Source organism: Oncorhynchus mykiss, chromosome 18 (assembly GCF_057628025.1).
Source record: "Oncorhynchus mykiss isolate SJ-2025 chromosome 18, ASM5762802v1, whole genome shotgun sequence".
Lineage (NCBI taxonomy): Eukaryota > Metazoa > Chordata > Actinopteri > Salmoniformes > Salmonidae > Oncorhynchus > Oncorhynchus mykiss.
Window position 1 is genome coordinate 43,719,175 of NC_143039.1, and position 19,831 is coordinate 43,739,005.

At 43.6% G+C, this 19,831-nt stretch overlaps 3 protein-coding genes across 7 annotated transcripts in view; 1 reads left to right on the forward strand and 2 right to left on the reverse strand.

The window, feature by feature from the left end:
• Positions 1–4,485, reverse strand: part of LOC110496103 (SKI2 homolog, superkiller viralicidic activity 2-like) — a 52,986-nt gene extending 48,501 nt beyond the window's left edge. Inside the window, exons 1-3 of one of the 2 annotated variants that reach the window (XM_036952631.2) lie at positions 4,217–4,485; positions 3,725–3,846; positions 970–1,091 (exon numbers count right to left, since the gene is read on the reverse strand). In XM_036952631.2, coding sequence (XP_036808526.2) covers positions 970–1,091; positions 3,725–3,846; positions 4,217–4,229 — 257 coding nt within the window. In that variant the 5' untranslated portion in view covers positions 4,230–4,485. The remainder of the gene's footprint in view (positions 1–969; positions 1,092–3,724; positions 3,847–4,216) is intronic. The other variant, XM_036952629.2, reaches the window with a different exon arrangement.
• On the forward strand, positions 4,448–7,629 carry LOC110496105 (negative elongation factor E). Of its 4 annotated transcripts, none has more exons than XM_090208490.1 (12): positions 4,466–4,536; positions 4,943–5,028; positions 5,129–5,169; positions 5,293–5,365; positions 5,456–5,601; positions 5,824–5,901; positions 6,103–6,140; positions 6,217–6,500; positions 6,650–6,794; positions 6,970–7,024; positions 7,108–7,210; positions 7,312–7,629. In XM_090208490.1, exons 5-12 carry the CDS (start codon positions 5,509–5,511, stop codon positions 7,383–7,385), a joined length of 870 nt encoding a protein of 289 aa, XP_090064616.1. In that variant the 5' UTR covers positions 4,466–4,536; positions 4,943–5,028; positions 5,129–5,169; positions 5,293–5,365; positions 5,456–5,508; the 3' UTR covers positions 7,386–7,629. The 4 variants fall into 4 exon arrangements, with proteins under 4 accessions (XP_021427476.1, XP_090064616.1, XP_090064617.1 ...); XM_090208492.1 differs by having other exon boundaries at positions 4,476–4,536; positions 6,231–6,500; XM_021571801.3 differs by lacking the exon at positions 5,129–5,169 and having other exon boundaries at positions 4,448–4,536.
• A 407-nt stretch (positions 7,630–8,036) lies between these two features.
• LOC110496104 (uncharacterized) lies at positions 8,037–13,737 on the reverse strand. Its single transcript, XM_021571800.3, has 5 exons — positions 13,297–13,737; positions 12,079–12,299; positions 10,400–10,594; positions 9,983–10,177; positions 8,037–9,634 (listed from the first exon to the last, which is right to left on the reverse strand). Exons 2-5 carry the CDS (start codon positions 12,280–12,282, stop codon positions 8,543–8,545), a joined length of 1,686 nt encoding a protein of 561 aa, XP_021427475.1. The 5' UTR covers positions 12,283–12,299; positions 13,297–13,737; the 3' UTR covers positions 8,037–8,542.
• Between the last annotated feature and the right edge of the window lie 6,094 nt (positions 13,738–19,831).

The following is a 19,831-nucleotide window of genomic DNA, read 5'->3' on the forward strand; positions in this document are numbered from 1 at the left end:
GAATGCTACAGTTTTGCACATTGTTATTTATTTTTCTTTGACATGGAGCAATATTCTATTATTATGCTGTTCAGATTGTATTATTGTTGAATGGTTAGATTTATATGCACTTTGTTTATATACATGAAACGGTTATACTTTAAATGCAAATGTTTAATAGCATTCTTTTTCATAACAAACCAATGCATTTTTACATACATTGTGGTTAAGGTAGAGTATGATTTCATTTAATAATTTAATTCGAATTGTTTTAACCCCAATCATAGTCAAAACTATCGCAAACGGTTTGACTTGAAAAAATACAAAACATATTTTTTTTAAAGAGCCGTTTGGTAGCCGAAAGAGCAGGCTCTTTTAGTGAGCTGAGCCGAACGAGCTGGCTCACTGAAAAGAGACGGAATGCCCATCACTACTACACTGACTGACTGAAGTGGATTTAATGTGTGACATCAACAAGGGACGATATAGTTTTCACCTGGTCAGCCTACTATGTCATGGAAAGAGTTGCTTACCAAGACGACATTGAATGTTCCTAAGTGGCATAGTTACAGTTTTGACTTAAATCTGCTTAAAATCAATGTCAAAACTTGAAAATGGCTGTCTAGCAATGATCAACAACCAACTTGGCATACCTTGAAGAATTTTAAAAAGAATAAATGTGCAGATATTGTACAATCCAGGTGTGTCAAGCATTTAGAGACTTACCCAGAAAAACTCACAGCTGTAATCGCTGCTGAAGGTGATTCTAACATGTATTGACTACGGGGTGTGAATATGTATGTTCAATATTTCTGTATTTAATTTTCAATATATTTGTTTCAAAAAAATTAAACATGTTTTAATTTTGTCATTATGTAGTATTGTGTGTAGATGGAAAAAATATATATAAAAAATAATTCAGACTAACACGACAAAATGTGGATTAAGCCCTTGGGTATGAATACATGAAGGCACTGTAAGCAGACTCACTTCAGAAATCTGTGGAAGGCAGCGTCGGTATCGTGTATGGGAAGCCAGGCAGGGTCGCGTAGGAAGCGCTTCTCTACCTCTGCCTCCAGGCCCACACTGGTGGGAGGGAGTCCATGGGGGAGCTGTAGATAAATGAATGATAGAAACACATAAGGGAGATAATAGGCTGGAGAGATTAGATAGGAGATGTACAAAGGGGCAAAAAAGTATTTAGTCAGCCACCAATTGTGCAAGTTCTCCCACTTAAAAAGATGAGAGAGGCCTATCATTTTAATCATAGGTACACTTCAACTATGACAGACAAAATTAGAAAAATAAATCCAGAAAATCACATTGTAGGATTTTTAATGAAATTATTTGCAAATTATGGTGGAAAATAAGTATTTGGTCAATAACAAAAGTTTATCTCAATACTTTGTTATATACCCTTTGTTGGCAATGACAGAGGTCAAACGTTTTCTGTAAGTCTTCACTTTTCAAACACTGTTGCTGGTATTTTGGCCCATTCCTCCATGCAGATCTCCTCTAGAGCAGTGATGTTTTGGGGCTGTTGCTGGGCAACACGGACTTTCAACTCCCTCCAAAGATTTTCTATGGGGTTGAGATCTGGAGACTGGCTAGGCCACTCCAGGACCTTGAAATGCTTCTTACGAAGCCACTCCTTCGTTGCCCGGGAGGTGTGTTTGGGATCATTGTCATGCTGAAAGACCCAGCCACGTTTCATCTTCAATGCCCTTGCTGATCGAAGGAGGTTTTCACTCAATATCTCACGATACATGGCCCCATTCATTCTTTCCTTTACACGGATCAGTCGTCCTGGTCCCTTTGCAGAAGAACAGCCCCAAAGCATGATGTTTCCACCCCCATGCTTCACAGTAGGTATGGTGTTCTTTGGATGCAACTCAGCATTCTTTGTCCTCCAAACACGACGAGTTTAGTTTTTACCAAAAAGTTATATTTTGGTTTCATCTGACCATATGACATTCTCCCAATTTTCTTCTGGATCATCCAAATGCTCTCTAGCAAACTTCAGACGGGCCTGGACATGTACTGGCTTAAGCAGGGGGACACGTCTGGCACTGGAAGATTTGAGTCCCTGGCGGCGTAGTGTGTTACTGATGGTAGGCTTTGTTACTTTGGTCCCAGCTCTCTGCAGGTCATTCACTAGGTCCCCCCGTGTGGTTCTGGGATTTTTGCTGACCGTTCTTGTGACCGTTCTTGTGATCATTTTGACCCCACGGGGTGAGATCTTGCGTGGATCCCCAGATCGAGGGAGATTATCAGTGGTCTTGTATGTCTTCCATTTCCTAATAATTGCTCCCACAGTTGATTTCTTCAAACCAAGCTGCTTACATATTGCAGATTCAGTCTTCCCAGCCTGGTGCAGGTCTACAATGTTGTTTCTGGTGCTCTTTGGTCTTGGCCATAGTGGAGTTTGGAGTGTGACTGAGGTTGTGGACAGGTGTCTTTTATACTGATAACAAGTTCAAACAGGTGCCATTAATACAGTTAACGAGTGGAGGACAGAGGAGCCTCTTAAAGAAGAAGTTACAGGTCTGGGAGAGCCAGAAATCTTGCTTGTTTGTAGGTGACCAAATACTTATTTTCCACCATAATTTGCAAATAAATTCATTAAAAATCCTACAATGTGATTTTCTGAATTTTTTTTCTAATTTTGTCTGTCATAGTTGAAGTGTACCTATGATGAAAATTACAGGCCTCTCATCTTTTTAAGTGGAACCACCACACTGCCCAGACCTGGAACACACACACAATATTTTCCAGGTATTTTACAAACATTCCATCTCTTAATGGCAAAACTTGCACAATTGGTGGCTGACTAAATACTTTTTTGCCCCACTGTATGTAAACACAGGATGCTTTCCAAACTGAAGTTTGCTCCTTTCCTTTAAACTTGATGGCGGGCCTTTGCGGTTCTTAAAGACCTAGGTAGGTAGGTGACACCTACTGTAAAAACTTGACTTAAACAAATAGAGGTAGATGGAGATATGCAATATATTGCTTGCATACTTTAAGCAGTCCTTTCATATCTGTAGAAATGGCGAGGCGAGTTTTCAGATAAGAATCCAACCACAGACTGAGATAGCTGCACCATCGAAAGCATCCTGACGGGTTGCATCACTGCCTGGTATGGCAACTGCTCGGCCGCCGACCGCAAGGCACTACAGAGGGTAGTGCGTACGGCCCAGTACATCACTGGGGCCAAGCTTCCTGCCATCCAGGACCTCTATACCAGGCGTTGTCAGAGGAAGGACCTACAAATTTTCAAAGACTCCAGCCACCCTAGTCAGAAACTGTTATCTCTGCCACCGCTCGGCAAGCGGTACCAGAGTGTCAAGTCTAGGTCTAAGAGGCTTCGAAACAACTTTCAACTCCAAGCCAGAAGACTCCTGAACATCTAATCAAATGGCTACTCTATTTGTATCCCCGCCTCTTCTACACTGCTGCTACTCTGTTATTATTTATGCATACCGGTAGTCACTTTAACTCTACCTACATGCACATATTACCCCCACACATCATCTCTGTACCGGTACCCCCTATATATAGCACCACTATTGTTATTTACTGCTGCTCTTTAATTATTTGTTATTCTTATCTCTTACTTTTTTTGTATTTTCTTAACTGCATTGTTGGTTAAGGGCCTGTAAGTAAATAAGCATTTCACTGTAAGGTCTACACATGTTGTATTCGGCACATGTGGCATATAAAATTTGATTTGAGTCATACTGACCGTGCTTTGTGGATACAGGGGCTGGTCATTGGGCTGTGGATGTGTGATGAGCTCAAACCTGCCAGAGCAACCCATCTCCAGCAGGGATAGCGGGAGATCTGTGGGGCCCACAGGGGGAAGATCTATGGAGAGAGAAATGGGATTGAGATGAATAGCCTAGTTTCTATGGGCTGTCCTCTATCGCGCAATACATTAGAGTCCATTGTAAGATATTGAATCATATAAACATATATTGCAATGTCATCATTTACTGCTTTAGCTGTTGAGATTCTGTTCAAAACACGTTGCGCATATTGTCAGGGACTAACGTTACATTTCTGCAACATGAATGAGAGCTGAACTGGCTAGCTAACGTTAGCTAGGCTAACCCAAGTTGTTATATTCGCCAGTAAACTGTATTGCTAGCAAGTCACTTTAAAGCTAAGTTTACAGCAATGGCCTTAACCGTATGCCTAATTCATTATCTGTACATATTATCTAAATCTCCTTCACCTATTCTTTCCATTTCTCCACCGCAGATGAAAGTTGGTGCAGCAGTTCACTGTCTTTTCGGAAATGGCAAAGGCGGAAGTAGGTCAAATTGCCATATGTAATACGATATGTATCTCAATATTAATACATTATCTTACTTAATGTTGTCAAGTGTAGGCCATGCATTCCTTATAATTGACTTATTCCATAAATTTTAGCAAGTTGAATAGTGATTTTTCTTACTCATGCGCCATAACAACTGTGTACGTCATTTTCATGCGCCTGTGTTTTTGTGTTCGTGAATGGGTGTGATTACAACTAGCTATAGTAACGTAACAAAGGTAATAAAATAATTACATTTCTAAATACAATAGTGTCAATGTAGTATATTTTGTTTATTGTTGTAGTCTGAAAGGTACATTGCCATATTGTTGATAAGTAATTATATACTTTCCACTGCCCTGTGTAACACAATGTAGATTGCTAGTAATAGCAGCTAATGTTAATAGGTAACGTTAGCTAGCCAACCGAAAAGCTAACGTAAGGTTTTAAAATGTTGTCAGATGCATGTAGAATGTAGAAACAGAAATCTATTTGGTCGTGAACAAAGTGTAAATAGTAGTTTTTGAGTTTATGCAATTGCATTATAGAGTTGAATTCAACCACACGTGTGTATTGGTATTCATTGTGTTGTGCAAATATGTCCACTATTCTGGTTGTCTAATCCTTTTTCGCAATACTTTCCAGCTTGGTTCGACATGGTGGTGTTCCCAAGCTCTTTGACAGAGGAAGAGGAATCTCTGCAGAAGAAATATGCCAAACTCAAGAAAAAGGTGAACAACTTTAAGAATCTCCTCACTTGACTACAGAGAAATCTATGTATCCGTATCCTGCTTTTGACAATGAGATGTGTCACTGCCCCCACATTTGCAGGTGTGATCAGGAGTAGTCCTAGGTCTTTGTTAAATTCACCGGTCAGTCATCATCATCACACTCATAATGTTGAAAGTTAGATATTATTATGTTACCAAACTCCGATTGGCTTTAGTGTTTACACCTCTTATTCTCTTTCACTCCCTCTATCCTCACACCTCTAGAAAAAGGCACTGCTGGCTTTGAAGAAGCAGCAGAGTTCAACCAGCCAGACCAATCAGAGTGGATTGAAGCGAAGTATGTGGCTTTGTCTTCACTTTTTAAAACTGTATTACTAAGCAGATACTTTCACAGTTGATTATGTTGCATCTACTCTCTCCCTCCTAGCTTTGTCAGACCAGCCGGTGCTAGATACAGCAACAGCTACAGAGCAGGCAAAGATGCTTATCAAGTCTGGAGCCATCAGCGCCATCAAGTCAGAGAACAAGAACTCTGGCTTCAAGCGCTCTAGAACGCTAGAGATCAAGCTCAAGGTGAGATACAAAATGCAATATGCAAGGATGTGTATTGTGAATTGATCATAGAATAAATTATTGATACAACAATTTATATACATAATAATAATAATAATGTTTAAAGCTGACAGTTGCAAATGCCTTTTAAATCTGACACATAAACTAGTCTGTGATGGAACTCAAACGTATCAATTTATGGTTTAGTAATGATTTGTTATATTTTCTCTTTCTGTTTACCAGGATCCAGAGAAAGTCCCAGGCCCTGTGGCTTTCCAACCATTCCAAAGGAGCATGTCCACTGATGAGGAACTTTCTGAGGTAAAATTAGAATTATATGACATCCCATATAAAATCAGCCAATGAATTGATGAACTCTACCTACAAAATGGCATGCATTTACAGTATTTTGCCAATGCTGTCTGCCTGTATTGTGGTCACAGAACCAGTGACTTGGATATTTTGGGGGGGGGGGAATATACAACTGATGCTGTTGCTTTTAAATTTGAATTTATACTCTAGGCTGGCAAAAGAGCCCACAGAAAATCTTTGTACGAGAGGTAAGCCTAAAAGCTCTGATAAATAATAAAAGCTGGTTCTCTGTATAAGGCGGTTTAACATCTCGATCTCTAACAGCTTCGTCACTCCAGGTGACCGGGCGGCTCGTGATGAGGAGGAGGGAGGCGGCGGCCTTTCCACCAGCAGAGACATGGAGCGAGAGAGAGACAGAGGAGATCGAGAGATGGACAGAGAGAGGGAGCGCGACAGAGAGAGAGACCGGGACAGAGAGAGAGACCGGGGCAGCGGCGACCGGGGCAGGGACAGAGAGCCGCGAGACCGCGAGAGAGACAGGAGCCAGGACGGAGACCGGGAAAGGGGAGGAGACAGAGAGTCACGTGAGCGAGACGGACCGTTCAGACGTGAGTATTCGTTTACTGGACTTCTGTCTTTTCATGTGTCTTATCATTGGCATTCTTAAAAGGATGTTTATCTCAAAATACAAATTCAAGGATGGAATAATGGAACTGTTTTTCTTCTCCCTTATCTTCTCTCTCTTTCCCCCTCTCAGGATCAGACTCGTACCCAGAGCGGAGAGGGGTGAGGAAGGGGAACACAGTGTACGTGTATGGAACTGGCCTTGTGGAGGACAACCTGCGTTCAGCCTTCTCACAACAGGGCACCATCATTGACCTGTCCATGGATTCCCCACGCAAGTACGGCTACATTACTTTTATGTCCTTGTGGGTGTGTGATTGGGAGAGCATCCAAAACTGAAAATGTTCAGTGTTTTAAAATGTTTTGCAGTTGACTAAAACTAGTCCAGTAAGTCCCTCGCTGTTTTGTTCTGTTTGGTGCCTAATGAACACAGCCTTGTCTTTCTCTTTCTAGCTGTGCATTTATCACCTTTGAGAAGATGGAGTCTGCAGACCAAGCTGTAGCGGAGGTCAGTCAGTATAGCTCTAGCTCCGTCCCAACTTAAGGCATTATAGTGTAAAACCTATCATCTATACACTCTTCTTCTCCCAGTTGAATGGAAGCACGGTGGGAGACGTCACCATCAAAGTCAGCATCGCCAGGAAGCAGCCCATGCTGGAGGCAGCCACCGGCAAATCTGTTTGGGCCACTCTGGGTAAATATCAGTTCTGGTCAAACACAGATCGGACTAACAAGCAGTGTATGACAGGAAGTATCAACTCTGGATTCATGTATACTTTCTCTTTCCCCTCACAGCTGTGCAGAACAGTGCCAAAGGTTCCTACAGAGACAAGAGAAACCAGGTTGTGTACAGTGAGGATTTCCTATGAGCTAAGAGGCGTGCCCCGCATTGGAGATCTGTACGAATCAATGAGTTAGCTTTGTATGCATTTTCTATATTGCATTTTGTGTTGGTTGTTGATTGCCCGATACGGCACCATGTGTCAGTTCTGAGTAGATGCTACATTTCATTCATGGCAATGACCATGTGAACAAAGATTGTGGTGGTTTGGTCTTGCTCTTGTAACCAGGGTTTTCATTGTTTTGTGGAGCTCAATAAATCACATCAATAAATTTTTCCATCTGGTTGTCTGATGCGGTCCACCTACCTCTCACATCCATCGCTTTGTCTGTTAACTTTGGTTTAGCACGATACAGTGCAGATATGTATAAAGCTGTAACGTAACAAAATGAAGGGTTCTGAACACTTTCCAAATGCACTGTATATTAACACGTCAGCTGAGCACACCTGTCATTTTGTGCACATTTACAGAATAGTGTCTCAAGTCCTGAGTAAACGCGCATTGCACAAAGTGTAGGTCTCTTACTATTCGTCCTTTTGTGATGAGCATGATTATGGAATGATACCCAAAATAAAAGTAGGCTACCTCTTTAAATAGTGTCTTACACTGTTAAGTACACATTACAAATCAGCTGGTACATACCAACATCCAACGTTTAACAAGAAGCTCACCTTCAAATACACTATTGTAAAATATTTTATTGGTCAGCCAATGAGTAACAAATGAGACAAAGGTCTAAAACTGAGGTGTGCACAACTCCAGTTCTCCAGAGCCACGGTGCTGTACAGTAGGTCATAATTTCCCCCCCCCTTCAATTAAATAATTAAGAGATAAATAATCAATCCATGTCATTGACTGGCCAGAGCTTCAAACCGCATACACTTCGGCCCGTGAGGAGGACCAGAGTTGTGCACCCCAGGTCTAAAAGTAGGGGCTTTCCCTTTCAAGATCTTAGTAGGTCCCTCCAGCACACACAACCTTGTTTCCAACCCACAAACTCAAAGGCACACTCCAAACCACTCTTTTGGCAATTAGAGCAGAAGGTAAGCACACAGCCGCTTGCTTGAATAACCCCCCTGTACCTCCAACTGCAACCTGTAATGCTTAGTCAATGAGTGTACATTGTGGCTGAGAAGAGGGGTAAGGGAGCATCTCTCCTCCCCCTCCCTGTTCCAGTGTCCTTTTCAAAGGTCAAATCTGTCCTGAGTGTCTCCCTCTCCTTCACCTGGCCCTGCCACTCGCTCCATCTCGGCCTGTGCCTCCAGGCTGTTCTGAGCGGTCGTCTTCCCATGCTGCTCCTTGAGGTGGCGCCGCAGCGCCGGCTTGTGGGCGAAGCGCGAGTGGCAGTAGGCGCAGCAGTGAGGCCGCTCACCGCTGTGTAGGTTCATGTGATCGCACAGCGTGGACTTCTGCGTGAATGTCTTGTCGCAGAGCGGGCAGCGGTGGACCTTGGCACCGCGGTGCACAGTCATGTGGCGGTTGAGGTTGCTGGAGTGGTTGAAGTGTTTGCCGCAGCAGGGGCACACGTACAGCAAGTGGGTGGCGCGCGTGTGGACGGCCAGGGAGTGGGCCGAGGGGAAGGTCAGGCCGCATTGCTCGCATGCCACCGGCCCCGCTGTGCTGGAGGTCGAGCCCACCACGGCCACAGACTCATCCCCCGCCCCGTCACCACCTGTTGGCACAGCCGCCATCCCCATGTTACCTTCACCTCCATCACCACTGGGGTCATCCAGGTTGTAGTGGGCCTGACCATTCCCGTCCCGGGGCACCAGCTCCTCTCCCTGAACCTCCCCCATCCCGTAGTCTAGCCGTGGGAGATCGCCCCCCGAGAGGAACGCTGACCTCATGGCTTCCTGGCTGAAGTCCAGGCCAAAGCCCTGCATCATCTCCGCCCCGGTGGGTAGACGCCACGCCTCCTGGTACTGCATACCCAGAGGCCTCCTCTCCCTCTCGCGGTACGAGCCACGCTTCCTCTTGAAGCCCCTCCCCCTCCCCCGGCCCACTTTGGGTGAGTCGGTGAGTCTACGCCTCCAGCCTTGGAGCCCCTCCCTCTCAAAGCCGCTGTTGCGGATGGACATTTCAGCTGGGGCCATATCATCACCCCTGCCCCCTCCCACTATGACACTGTCCGTATCTTGGTACTGGCACCCCTGATGCCCCTCTGTGGCTTCCTCTCCGCCTTCCTCTGCCTCTCGCCTTTCTTCCGGCTCCTGCTCATCCTCAATGCAGATCCGGAACACGTCATAATCCTCCCTGCCCTCCTCTGTTACTCTCACCTGGAACAACATGAGACCGATTTGAGTGTGCTACAAATCAATGTCCTTGGGTAGCTACCAGACCTGGGTTCAAATACATTTAAAATATCTCAACTACTTTCACATACATTTGCTCAAAGTATTCATTCAGATATATATTTTATTTGAAAAGACAGGTTGTTAAATACTCAAATACACTGCATACATTTAACCAAGGTATTTAAAAATCATATTTGAACTAAGTATTTGGAAAATACTCTCAAATATAATTTGGTAAACTATTTTTTTTTTTAACAAAAAAATAATTCAAATACTCATCAAAAAATTTAGATGGATGCAGTGGTAAGTGTTGTTCCTGAATTTCCTTACTTTAATCTCATCCATTGTGTTAGGGTCTTCATCGTGTTGTATATCTGTCTTATTGTTTGAGTCTGTATGGTCATCAGCCTGAGACTGTACAGGGCTGTGAGGCTGCAGTGAGGAATGATCAGCAGAGGTTGACATAAGGGAGTGGCTGCTACCACTGACTGTCACTGGCATCGATTGGCTCTCTTCTGACTTGATCTGAAAATGAGCGATGGAGTGAAAAAGAATGAAGACGAGCCAGTTCAACATCTTCACAGGTAAAAACAATCCAGCCTTTGATAAATCACATAGTAGATAAGCTCAGTAAGTATTTGCCTTCTACAATTGAAGCACGGTATAATAACATTTTACGTTGGGATTTCAAACAATTGCTTCAATAGGGTGCCTTTGACTATACACCAACCAAAATAAGTAACTAACCTTTGGTGAGCTGGGGTTCTTTGGCTGCATGTACTTGCCCAGGGCTCCCCGGCACTTCTCCACAACATGCTCCATCTGCAGGTAGCTAGCGGCCGTCAGATAATTCACTATCTCCTTGGGGCTGAACTGCAACACACCGGTGTAACAGGACTGGAGCAGCTCACATACCACAGAGGAGCTGTGAAGGACTGACACCTAGAGGACAAAATAGGAAAGAAAAACACACCAAACAGCTATTTTGCTGTTATGTCTCAGATACACTATATATACAAAAAAGTATGTGGACACCCCTTCAAATGCAATCTCCATAGACATTGGCAGTAGAATGGCCTTACTGAAGAGCGCAGTGACTTTCCACGTGGCACCGTCATAGGATGTCACCTTTCCAACAAGTGAATTCGTCAAATTTCTGCCCTGTTAGAGCTGCCCCGGTCAACTGGAAGTGCTGTTATTGTAAGTTATGTTAAGTGGAAACATTTAGGAGCTACAACAGCTCAGCCGCAAAGTGGTAGGCCATAAGCTCACAGAACGGGACGGCCAAGTGGTGAAGTACGTAGTGCGTAAAAATTGTCTGTCCTCGGTTGAAACACTCACTACTGAGTTCCAAACTGCCTCTGGAAGCAATGCCAGCACAATAACTTTTCGTCGGGAGCTTCATGAAATGGGTTCCATGGCTGAGCAGTCACACACAAGCCTAAGATCACCATGCGCAATGCCAAGCATCAGCTGGAGTGGTGTAAAGCTCACTGCCATTGGACTCTGGAGCAATAGCAATCATCTGGAGTGATGAATCACACTTCACCATCTCTGGCAGACCGACGGCGAATCTGTGTTTGGCGGATGCCAGAACAACTACCTGCATTAATGCAGTGCCAACTGTAAAGTTAGGTGGAGGAGGAATAATGGTCTGGGACGGTTTTTCATGGTTCGGGTTAGGCACCGTAGTTCCATTGAAGGGAAATCTTAACGCTACAGCATACAATGACATTCTAGACGATTCTGTGCTTCCAACTTTGCGGCAACAGTTTGGGCCTTTCCTGTTTCATCATGACAATGAGAGGTCCATACAGAAATGGTTTGTCGAGATCAGTGTGGAAGAACTTGACTGGCCTACAGAGCCCTGACCTCAACCCCATCAAACAACTTTGGGATGAATCGTAACGGCAACTGCGAGCTAGGCCTAATCGCCCAACATCAGTGCCCGACCTCACTAATGCTGTTGTGGCTGAATGGAAGCAAGTCCCCGCAGCAATGTTCCAACATCTAGTGGAAAGCCCCCCTACAGAGTGGAGGCTGTTTAGCAGCAGGGGGGGGGGGGGGGGGGCTCCATATTAATGCCCATGATTTTGAAATTAGATGTCCAACAAGCCGGTGTCCATATACTTTTGGTCATGTAGTTTTATTTTTCTTATGATCAATCGTGTAAGCCATTAGTGTCATATCCTGCAAGACTTGTGATATAATCTACTATAATGAGGCATAGGACTGGAACCACAGCTGGCATGACGCAACATTTGAGAACTTCCCAGGCTCGAAAATATGCCTATTAAAACAGTCAGATCAAAAGGGTATGTGACAAGAAGTGTATGTCAGGGGCTCGTACATCTGAAGACGACACTCAACATTCATCAAACATAACCCAAATAGTGTGTATCACGGTGGTTTTCCCTGGCACCCACCTGCAGTTCAGAGGAGGGGTTGAGCAGGAACTGGTCCCTAAGGAAGGGGGAGCAGGCAGCAAGGACCACTTTGTGTCCCCGGAACGTCTGCCTGCCGCTGGCCACTATAGTGATGTCACAGAACTGCTGCCTGGACCTCAGGGAGTTCATGCTCTTCAGGGTGGCGTCACCGTGACCAGGCAACCGGAAACACAGCACCTCCATCTTAGCTACCGTGGAGCCTATAGGAGAGACATGAAGAGGACTCTCTTGAAATTCTGCAATGATCATAAAAATACAAATATTTTAAAAGGGAACATTTAGCATCTGGATCAACCAAAGGGAAACGTGGCACTTTCTGGGATCTGGACATTTATCCAGCTACAGTCATACTGGCCAAATTCAGACCAAAGAGCAAGCGAGAGACCCCCATGGCTGTACAAGAGGCACGATGGTGTCTGACTATACTTCAAAGACGGGGCGGCAGGGTAGCCTAGTGGTTAGAGCGTTGGACTAGTAACCGAAAGTTCATATCCCCGAGCTGACATGGTACAAATCTTTCGTTCTGCCCCCGAACAGGCAGTTAACCCACTGTTCCTAGGCCGTCATTGAAAATAAGAATTTGTTCTTAACTGACTTGCCTAGTTAGATAAAGGTGAAAAAAATAACTAAAATAAAAAAAGAGTAAAAGCACAACAGCTCCCATATCTCGGCTTGACATCCAACATTCCCTGTGATTATTAATTGATGTTAGAGTAGGTCGTTTGCTCGTTTTGTTTTCAAGGCTTGCTTGTCAAGCAGGTCACAACAAATTGCTGAAATCAGCTATATGAAATGGCTCTCTATGGGGAAAAAAACGACATCAAGCGCCTTAGGTTGAAGAGGCATTATTTTCCGACCTAACGTTAGCTACCAGTTACCTATATCAAATAATATATCTAATTGTTTTATGTGACTATAAAGCTAACGTAATACTACTGCGACTGTTAACGTTACTAGCTAACGTTAACTAGTTAGCACGAACATAATTTGCTACGGTCAATTGTGCAGGTTTTAAATTTCGCAAACGGTAATATTGTGTATCCAACCTCTCTCATAACTAACGTTACCCAGCTAGGTGTACCTCGCTAGCTAGCTTGTTGCCCCCCTACTAGCCACAGGCCGTTAGCTAGCTAGCCGTAGTTTGTGACCTGCTTGCTAAAAGACAGTAAAGTCGACGTTAGTTTAGTGTTTCCTTACCTGCTACTACTGTAGATATCTTTTCCCCTTACTATATGTTGTGGAGTAACTAGGCACTCAATAACCGGTCATTCATTGTATATTGGCTAGCAAGCCAGCTGGCTAACGTTAGTATGTTTACTTTGTTAGCTTGTTTCAAACGAGCGTCAGCAGTTACACAGCCACAAAATCATAAACCCCGCCTATTTCTACAATTTATCTTCTTAAATTTTGATTTTAAAGCAAACATTAATCACACTGCTAACATTACATTAAGACCAAAAACACGTATATTAGTTTAAATGAATTTTTACGATACAGCTAGCCATTTTATTTTCACCGAGAGTGGACCAGCACTTCCCGTGACAACTAGTGATGGGCATTCCGGCTCTTTTCAGTGAGCCAGCTCGTTCGGCTCAGCTCACCAAAAAGAGCCTGCTCTTTCGGCTACCAAACGGCTCTGAAAAAATATATATTTTGTATTTTTTCAAGTCAAACAGTTTGCGATAGTTTTGACTATGATTGGGGTTAAAACAATTCGAATTAAATTATTAAATTAAATCATACTCTACCTTAACCACAATGCATGTAAAAATATTATGAAAAATAATCATATTAAACATTTGCATTTAAAGTATAACTTTTTAATGTATAAACAAAGTGAATATAAATCGAACCATTCAAAACGACTACAATCTGAACAGCATAATAGAATATTGCACCATATAAAAAAATATTTTTTAAAAATGTGCAAAACTGCAGCATTCCACTTAAAACATTAAACTGGTCCCTCTTCAAATCAAATCAAAGTTTATTTGTCACGTGCGCCGAATACAACAGGTGTAAACCTTACAACTAAATGCTTACTTACAGGCTCTTACCAATGGTGCCAAAAAAAAAGGTATGTGTGTGTGTGTGTGTGTGTGGGTAAGTAAAGAAATAAAACAACAGTAGAAAGACATTAGAAAAAAAGAGTAGCAAGGCTATATACAGACACCTGTTAGTCAGGCTTATTGAGGTAGTATGTACATATAGGTATCGTTAAAGTGACTGTGCATATATGATGAACAGAGAGTAGCAGAAGCGTAAAAAGAGGGGTTGGCAGGTGGTGGGACACAATGCAGATAGCCCAGTTAGCCAATGTGCGGGAGCACTGGTTGGTCGGGCCAATTGAGGTAGTATGTACATGAATGTACAGTTAAAGTGACTATGCATATAAGATAAACAGAGAGTAGCAGCAGCGTAAAAGAGGGGTTGGGGGGTGGCACACAATGCAAATATTCCGGGTAACCATTTGGTTACCTGTTCAGGAGTCTTATGGCTTGGGGGTAAAAACTGTTGAGGAGCCTTTTTGTCCAAGACTTGGCACTCCGGTACCACTTTCCATGCAGTAGTAGAGAGAACAGTCTATGACTGGGGTGGCTGGGGTCTTTGACAATTTTTAGGGCCTTCCTCTGACACCGCCTGGTGTGGAGGTCCTGGATGGCAGGCAGCTTTGCCGCAGTGATGTACTGGGCCGTACACACTACCCTCTGAAGTGCCTTGCGGTCGGAAGCTGAGCAATTGCCATACCAGGAAGTGATGCAACTGGTCAGGATGCTCTCGATGTTGCAGCTGTAGAACCTTTTGAGGATCTCAGGACCCATGACAAATCTTTTTAGTTTCCTGAGGGGGAATAGGCTTTGTCATGCCTTCTTCACGACTGTCTTGGTGTGTTTGGACCAATCTAGTTTGTTGTGGATGTGGACACCAAGGAATTTGAAGCTCTCAACCTGCTCCACTACAGCCCAGTCGATGAGAATGGGGAAGTGCTCGGTGCTCCTTTTCCTGTAGTCCACAATCATCTCCTTAGTCTTGGTTACATTGAGGGATAGGTTGTTATTCTGGCACCACCCGGCCAGGTCTCTGACCTCCTCCCTATAGGCTGTCTCGTCGTTGTCGGTGATCAGGCCTACCACTGTTGTGTCGTCAGCTAACTTAATGATGGTGTTGGAGTCGTGCCTGGCCATGCAGTCGTGGGTGAACAGGGAGTACAAGAGGGGACTGAGCACGCACCCCTGGGGAGCTCCAGTGTTGAGGATAAGCGTGGCAGATGTATTGTTTACCTACCCTCACCACCTGGGGGCGGCTTGTCAAAGTCCAGGATCCAGTTGCAGAGGGAGGTGTTTAGTCCCAGGATCCTTAGCTTAGGGATGAGCTTTGAGGGTACTATGGTGTTGAACGCTGAGCTGTAGTCAATGAACAGCATTCTCACATAGGTGTTCCTTTTGTCCAGGTGGGAAAGGGCAGTGTGGAGTGCAATAGAGATTGCATCATCTGTGGCTCATCTCTTATCTCTCTCTTCTTTATTGCTATGTTATAACCAGCAGCACACAGCAATGCTGACCATATTTTGCTTTTATGAGAGATTGGCATTCAGAAATGCAATCTGCCTCACTTTCGAGGGGCTGATGCCGTTTCTTCTCTCAGTAATTATTTGTCACGTTTTCGAGAAGACCCTCTCAGAGGGAACGGATGTGGCCACTATGCAGGGTCTCCCTGTCATTACTTTAGTAAGCCGTAGGTTGCAGAGGCCTTGTTCTTCCACCAGCTCAGAGGAGGAGGGGCTCCTCCAAATAAGATACTACTATTCTCATCTACTGCTCATATACAGTTGAAGTCAGAAGTTTACATACACTTAGGTTGGAGTCATTAAAACTCGTTTTTCAACCACTCCACAAATTTCTTGTTAACAAACTATAGTTTTGGCAAGTCGGTTAGGACATCTACTTTGTGCACGACACAAGTAACTTTTCCAACAATTGCTTACAGACAGATTATTTCACTTATAATGCACTGTATCACAATTCCAGTGGGTCAGAAGTTTACTAAATTGACTGTGCCTTTAAACAGCTTGGAGAATTCCAGAAAATGATGTCATGGCTTTAGAAGCTTCTGATAGGCTAATTGACATCATTTGAGTCAATTGGAGGTGTACATGTGGATGTAGTTCAAGGCCTATCTTCAAACTCAGTGCTTCTTTGCTTGCTTGACATCATGGGAAAATCAAAAGAAATCAGCAAAGACCTCAGAAAAACAATTGTAGACCTTCACAAGTCTGGTTCATCCTTGGGAGCAATTTCCAAGCACCTGAAGGTACCACATTCATCTGTACAAACAATAGTACGCAAGTATAAACACCATGGGACCACGCAGCCATTAGGAAGAAGACGCGCTCAGGAAGGAGACGTGTTTTGTTTCCTAGAGGTGAACATATTTTGGTGAGAAAAGTGGAAGTCAATCCCAGAACAACAAAGGACCTTGTGAAGATGCTGGAGGAAACAGGTACAAAAGTATCTATATCCACAGTAAAACGAGTCCTATATCGACATAACCTGAAAGGCCGCTCAGCAAGGAAGAAGCCACTGCTCCAAAACCGCCATAAAAAAGCCAGACTACGGTTTGCAACTGCAAATGGGGACAAAGATCATAATTTTTGGAGAAATGTTCTCTGGTCTGATGAAACAAAAATGGAACAGTTTGGCCATAATGACCATCGTTATGTTTGGAGGAAAAAGGGGGAGGCTTGTAAGCCGAAGAACACCATCCCAACCGTGAAGCACGGGGCTGGTGGCATCATGCTGTGGGGGTGCTTTGCTCCAGGAGGGACAGGTGCACTTCACAAAATAGATGGCATCATGATGAAGGGAAATTATGTGGATATATTAAAGCAACATCAAGACATCAGTCAGGAAGTTAAAGCTTGGTCGCAAATGGGTCTTCCAAATGGGCAATGACCCTAAGCATACTTCCAAAGTTGTGGCAAAATGGCTTAAGGACAACAACGTCAAGGTATTGGAGTGGCCATCGCAAAGCCCTGACCTCAACCCTCTAGCAAATTTGTGGGCAGATCTGAAAAAGTGTGTGCGAGCAAGGAGGCCTACAAACCTGACTCCGTTACACTAGGTCTGTCATGAGGAATGGGCCAAAATTCACCCAACTTATTGTGGAAGGCTTCCCAAAATGTTTGACGCAAGTTAAACAATTTAAAGGCAATGCTACCAAATACTAATTGAGTGAATGTAATCTTCTGACCAACTGGGAATGTGATAAAAGAAAAGCTAGAATAATTCATTCTCTCTACTATTATTCTGACATTTCACATTCTTAAAATAAAATGGTGATCCTAACTGACCTAAGACAGGACATTTTTACTAGTATTAAATGTCAGGAATTGTGAAACTGAGTTTAAATGTATTTGGCTAAGGTGTATGTAAACTTCCGACTTCAACTGTACATATATAATACTGGATTAAATAATGATGTAGTAATAACTGCTTACTGTTCCCCTCTACACTGATCTCCACAGTGACCTGCTCAAAGGGTTCCATGACTCTGCACAACTCCTCCACCACCACCTCCCATTCCTCTTGGGTCAGAGCATCAACAGGTGCATTGACATTGGCCAGGGTAGAGATGATGGCATCCTTTGACTCAAGAAACCGCTTCAACATGTAAAATGTTGAATTCAACCTTGTAGTGCAGTCTTGTTAGGCCTCAGCTCAGGCATCCCCATCTGGCGTTGTGTAGACTTTAGTTTTTCAGCACCTACTGTGCTCCTGTGGAAGTATTCCACAGCTGCTCTCACTTTATCCACAGTGGGCTAATCACCTTCAGAGCATCTCTTACAATCAGGTTGATTGTGTGGGCAAGACATGGGTGATGGGTCCATTTAAAAATGTTCATGGCTTTGGTTATGTTAGCTGCATTGTCGCTAACACAACAGACCAATTTTCCATGTACTTGCCACTCTCAACAGTTCCTCTGCCAATTTCAGAGGTGTGTCTGTTGCTGCACTCAAAGCAGTCCAGAAGACAGCTAGACTTCGAAAAATCTTCAATGAAGTGACCAATGAACCAAATATGCGTGGGGGAGGGCCGAGCCAACTCACTCAGTCACACACTTAGCAGCTGAGGAGAGAGAGGAAGGACAGCTGTGAAAACAACAGAATAGGGTTTTCCTGCTTGGAATTGTGTACATTGGATTTAGACTATAATTTCTAAAACCTCTAAAACCAATCCACGATTGAAAATGGATGGAAATCAGTGGCAATCATTTTAGCCAATGCAATATCAATTTGGCCTTGTTTTGCTACAGACATAGACTTTGGCATAAACTGGTCCATAGAAGACTGCGTTGCTGTGGGTCGCAGAGTAGGCCTACTTCACTGAGTGGATACATCACCACGTGAGGAGGTGCTGACTCCACCACTATCACTAGCATAGTTTCTGAAGCTCCGCTACAGCTAGCTTCACAGTTGGGTGCACAGTTCGCCTATGCCGGTGTAGGTTGTGCGTAAAACCGGCTTTATGTGGAATTTTGTTTTGGCAAATTCTACATTATTAAAATGCATCCAAATGCTACTGTGCTTCTGACTGTTTTCACAGCTGTCCTTCCTCTCTCCTCGGCTGCTAAGTGTGTAACTGTGAGTTGGCTCGGCCCTCCCCACACATCTTGGGTTTATTGGTTGACACTGCGTGTCTGATTGACAGGAACAACAGGTGAGGCTGTTAGTCTGAGCAGACACAGTCAGAGAGAATGTGTGTGCGCTTGAGCATAAGGCCTATATTTAGTTTATTTCTCAGTTCTTTGAATTAGTTAATTCTATTCATTTAGATCTCTTGATTATTCATACCTTAAAATAAAAATTCTAAATAGATTCTGATTTTCTGATATATAAGCCGGCTCCCAACGTTCACCTACAAGAGCCATCTCTTAGAGCCGACTCGTTTGCGAACGACCAATCACTAATGACAACACAATGCACCTAACTAGCCGGTCAAGTTTTTATTAAAGGGGAAGACACAAAAAGCAATGTCTGGAAACTTAAGTCACTAATCATGTTTTGGAGTAAGCAACCTAAAGTATTGTTATCCTCAACATACAGTGAGTTAGGGATGGTTGTCAAATGTTTTTTTTGTTGCTTTGGGGAGGGTTGTAGTTTTTTATTGGGTACAGGGGAGGGTAGTGCATTTTCCCCTGATTTACATTAGCCATTTTGCAGGATTTACTATATAATGTCTTTCATATAGCCACATTTTCCTCATCTGCTTGTATCGCCTCCCATATCAAGGTGTTTTGGTGCTTCCCTTATGCACTACACTTTTCCGCATGCTTACTATACCACAGATGAATAGCCTAATTAATAGTCTACCAGTGAACTGACTATCCTGCCCTCTATCCATAGCAACAATAATGGTAGGTGGATCGTTTGTCCAGATTTGCAGTAGGCTAAGTAGCAATCATAACACACATAAAATCATTAAAATCTACCCCATTTTCTATATTTCTATATTAGGCCAGGTGCGCATGAAAGAACAGCAAAGACAAGTAGCTGAATAAGATCCTCTATTGATTTTGTTTCGGGACAATACAATGATTCTACATAGACTAGCCTACAGCACCACGCAGTTCTGGGTCTAGTCTCTAGTCTCGGAAGATTATAGAAAGGCACAGTAGCAGGCCAGTCTGGCTGTATTTTTACTTCTGATTACCTATCGATGCGCTGTCTGTTGCC

Bases quoted from the DNA above. Each gene is read 5' to 3' on its own strand.
- LOC110496105 (XM_021571801.3), top strand. From the start codon at position 4,954: ATGGTGGTGTTCCCAAGCTCTTTGACAGAGGAAGAGGAATCTCTGCAG. The intron at 5,366-5,455 runs GTATGTGGCTTT...TCTCCCTCCTAG, and splicing joins TCAGAGTGGATTGAAGCGAA to CTTTGTCAGACCAGCCGGTG. The intron at 7,025-7,107 runs GTCAGTCAGTAT...TTCTTCTCCCAG, and splicing joins CAGACCAAGCTGTAGCGGAG to TTGAATGGAAGCACGGTGGG.
- LOC110496104 (XM_021571800.3), bottom strand. From the start codon at position 12,282: ATGGAGGTGCTGTGTTTCCGGTTGCCTGGTCACGGTGACGCCACCCTG. The intron at 10,178-10,399 runs GTTAGTTACTTA...GCTCATTTTCAG, and splicing joins AGAACCCCAGCTCACCAAAG to ATCAAGTCAGAAGAGAGCCA. The intron at 9,635-9,982 runs GTAAGGAAATTC...ATGTTGTTCCAG, and splicing joins ACACAATGGATGAGATTAAA to GTGAGAGTAACAGAGGAGGG.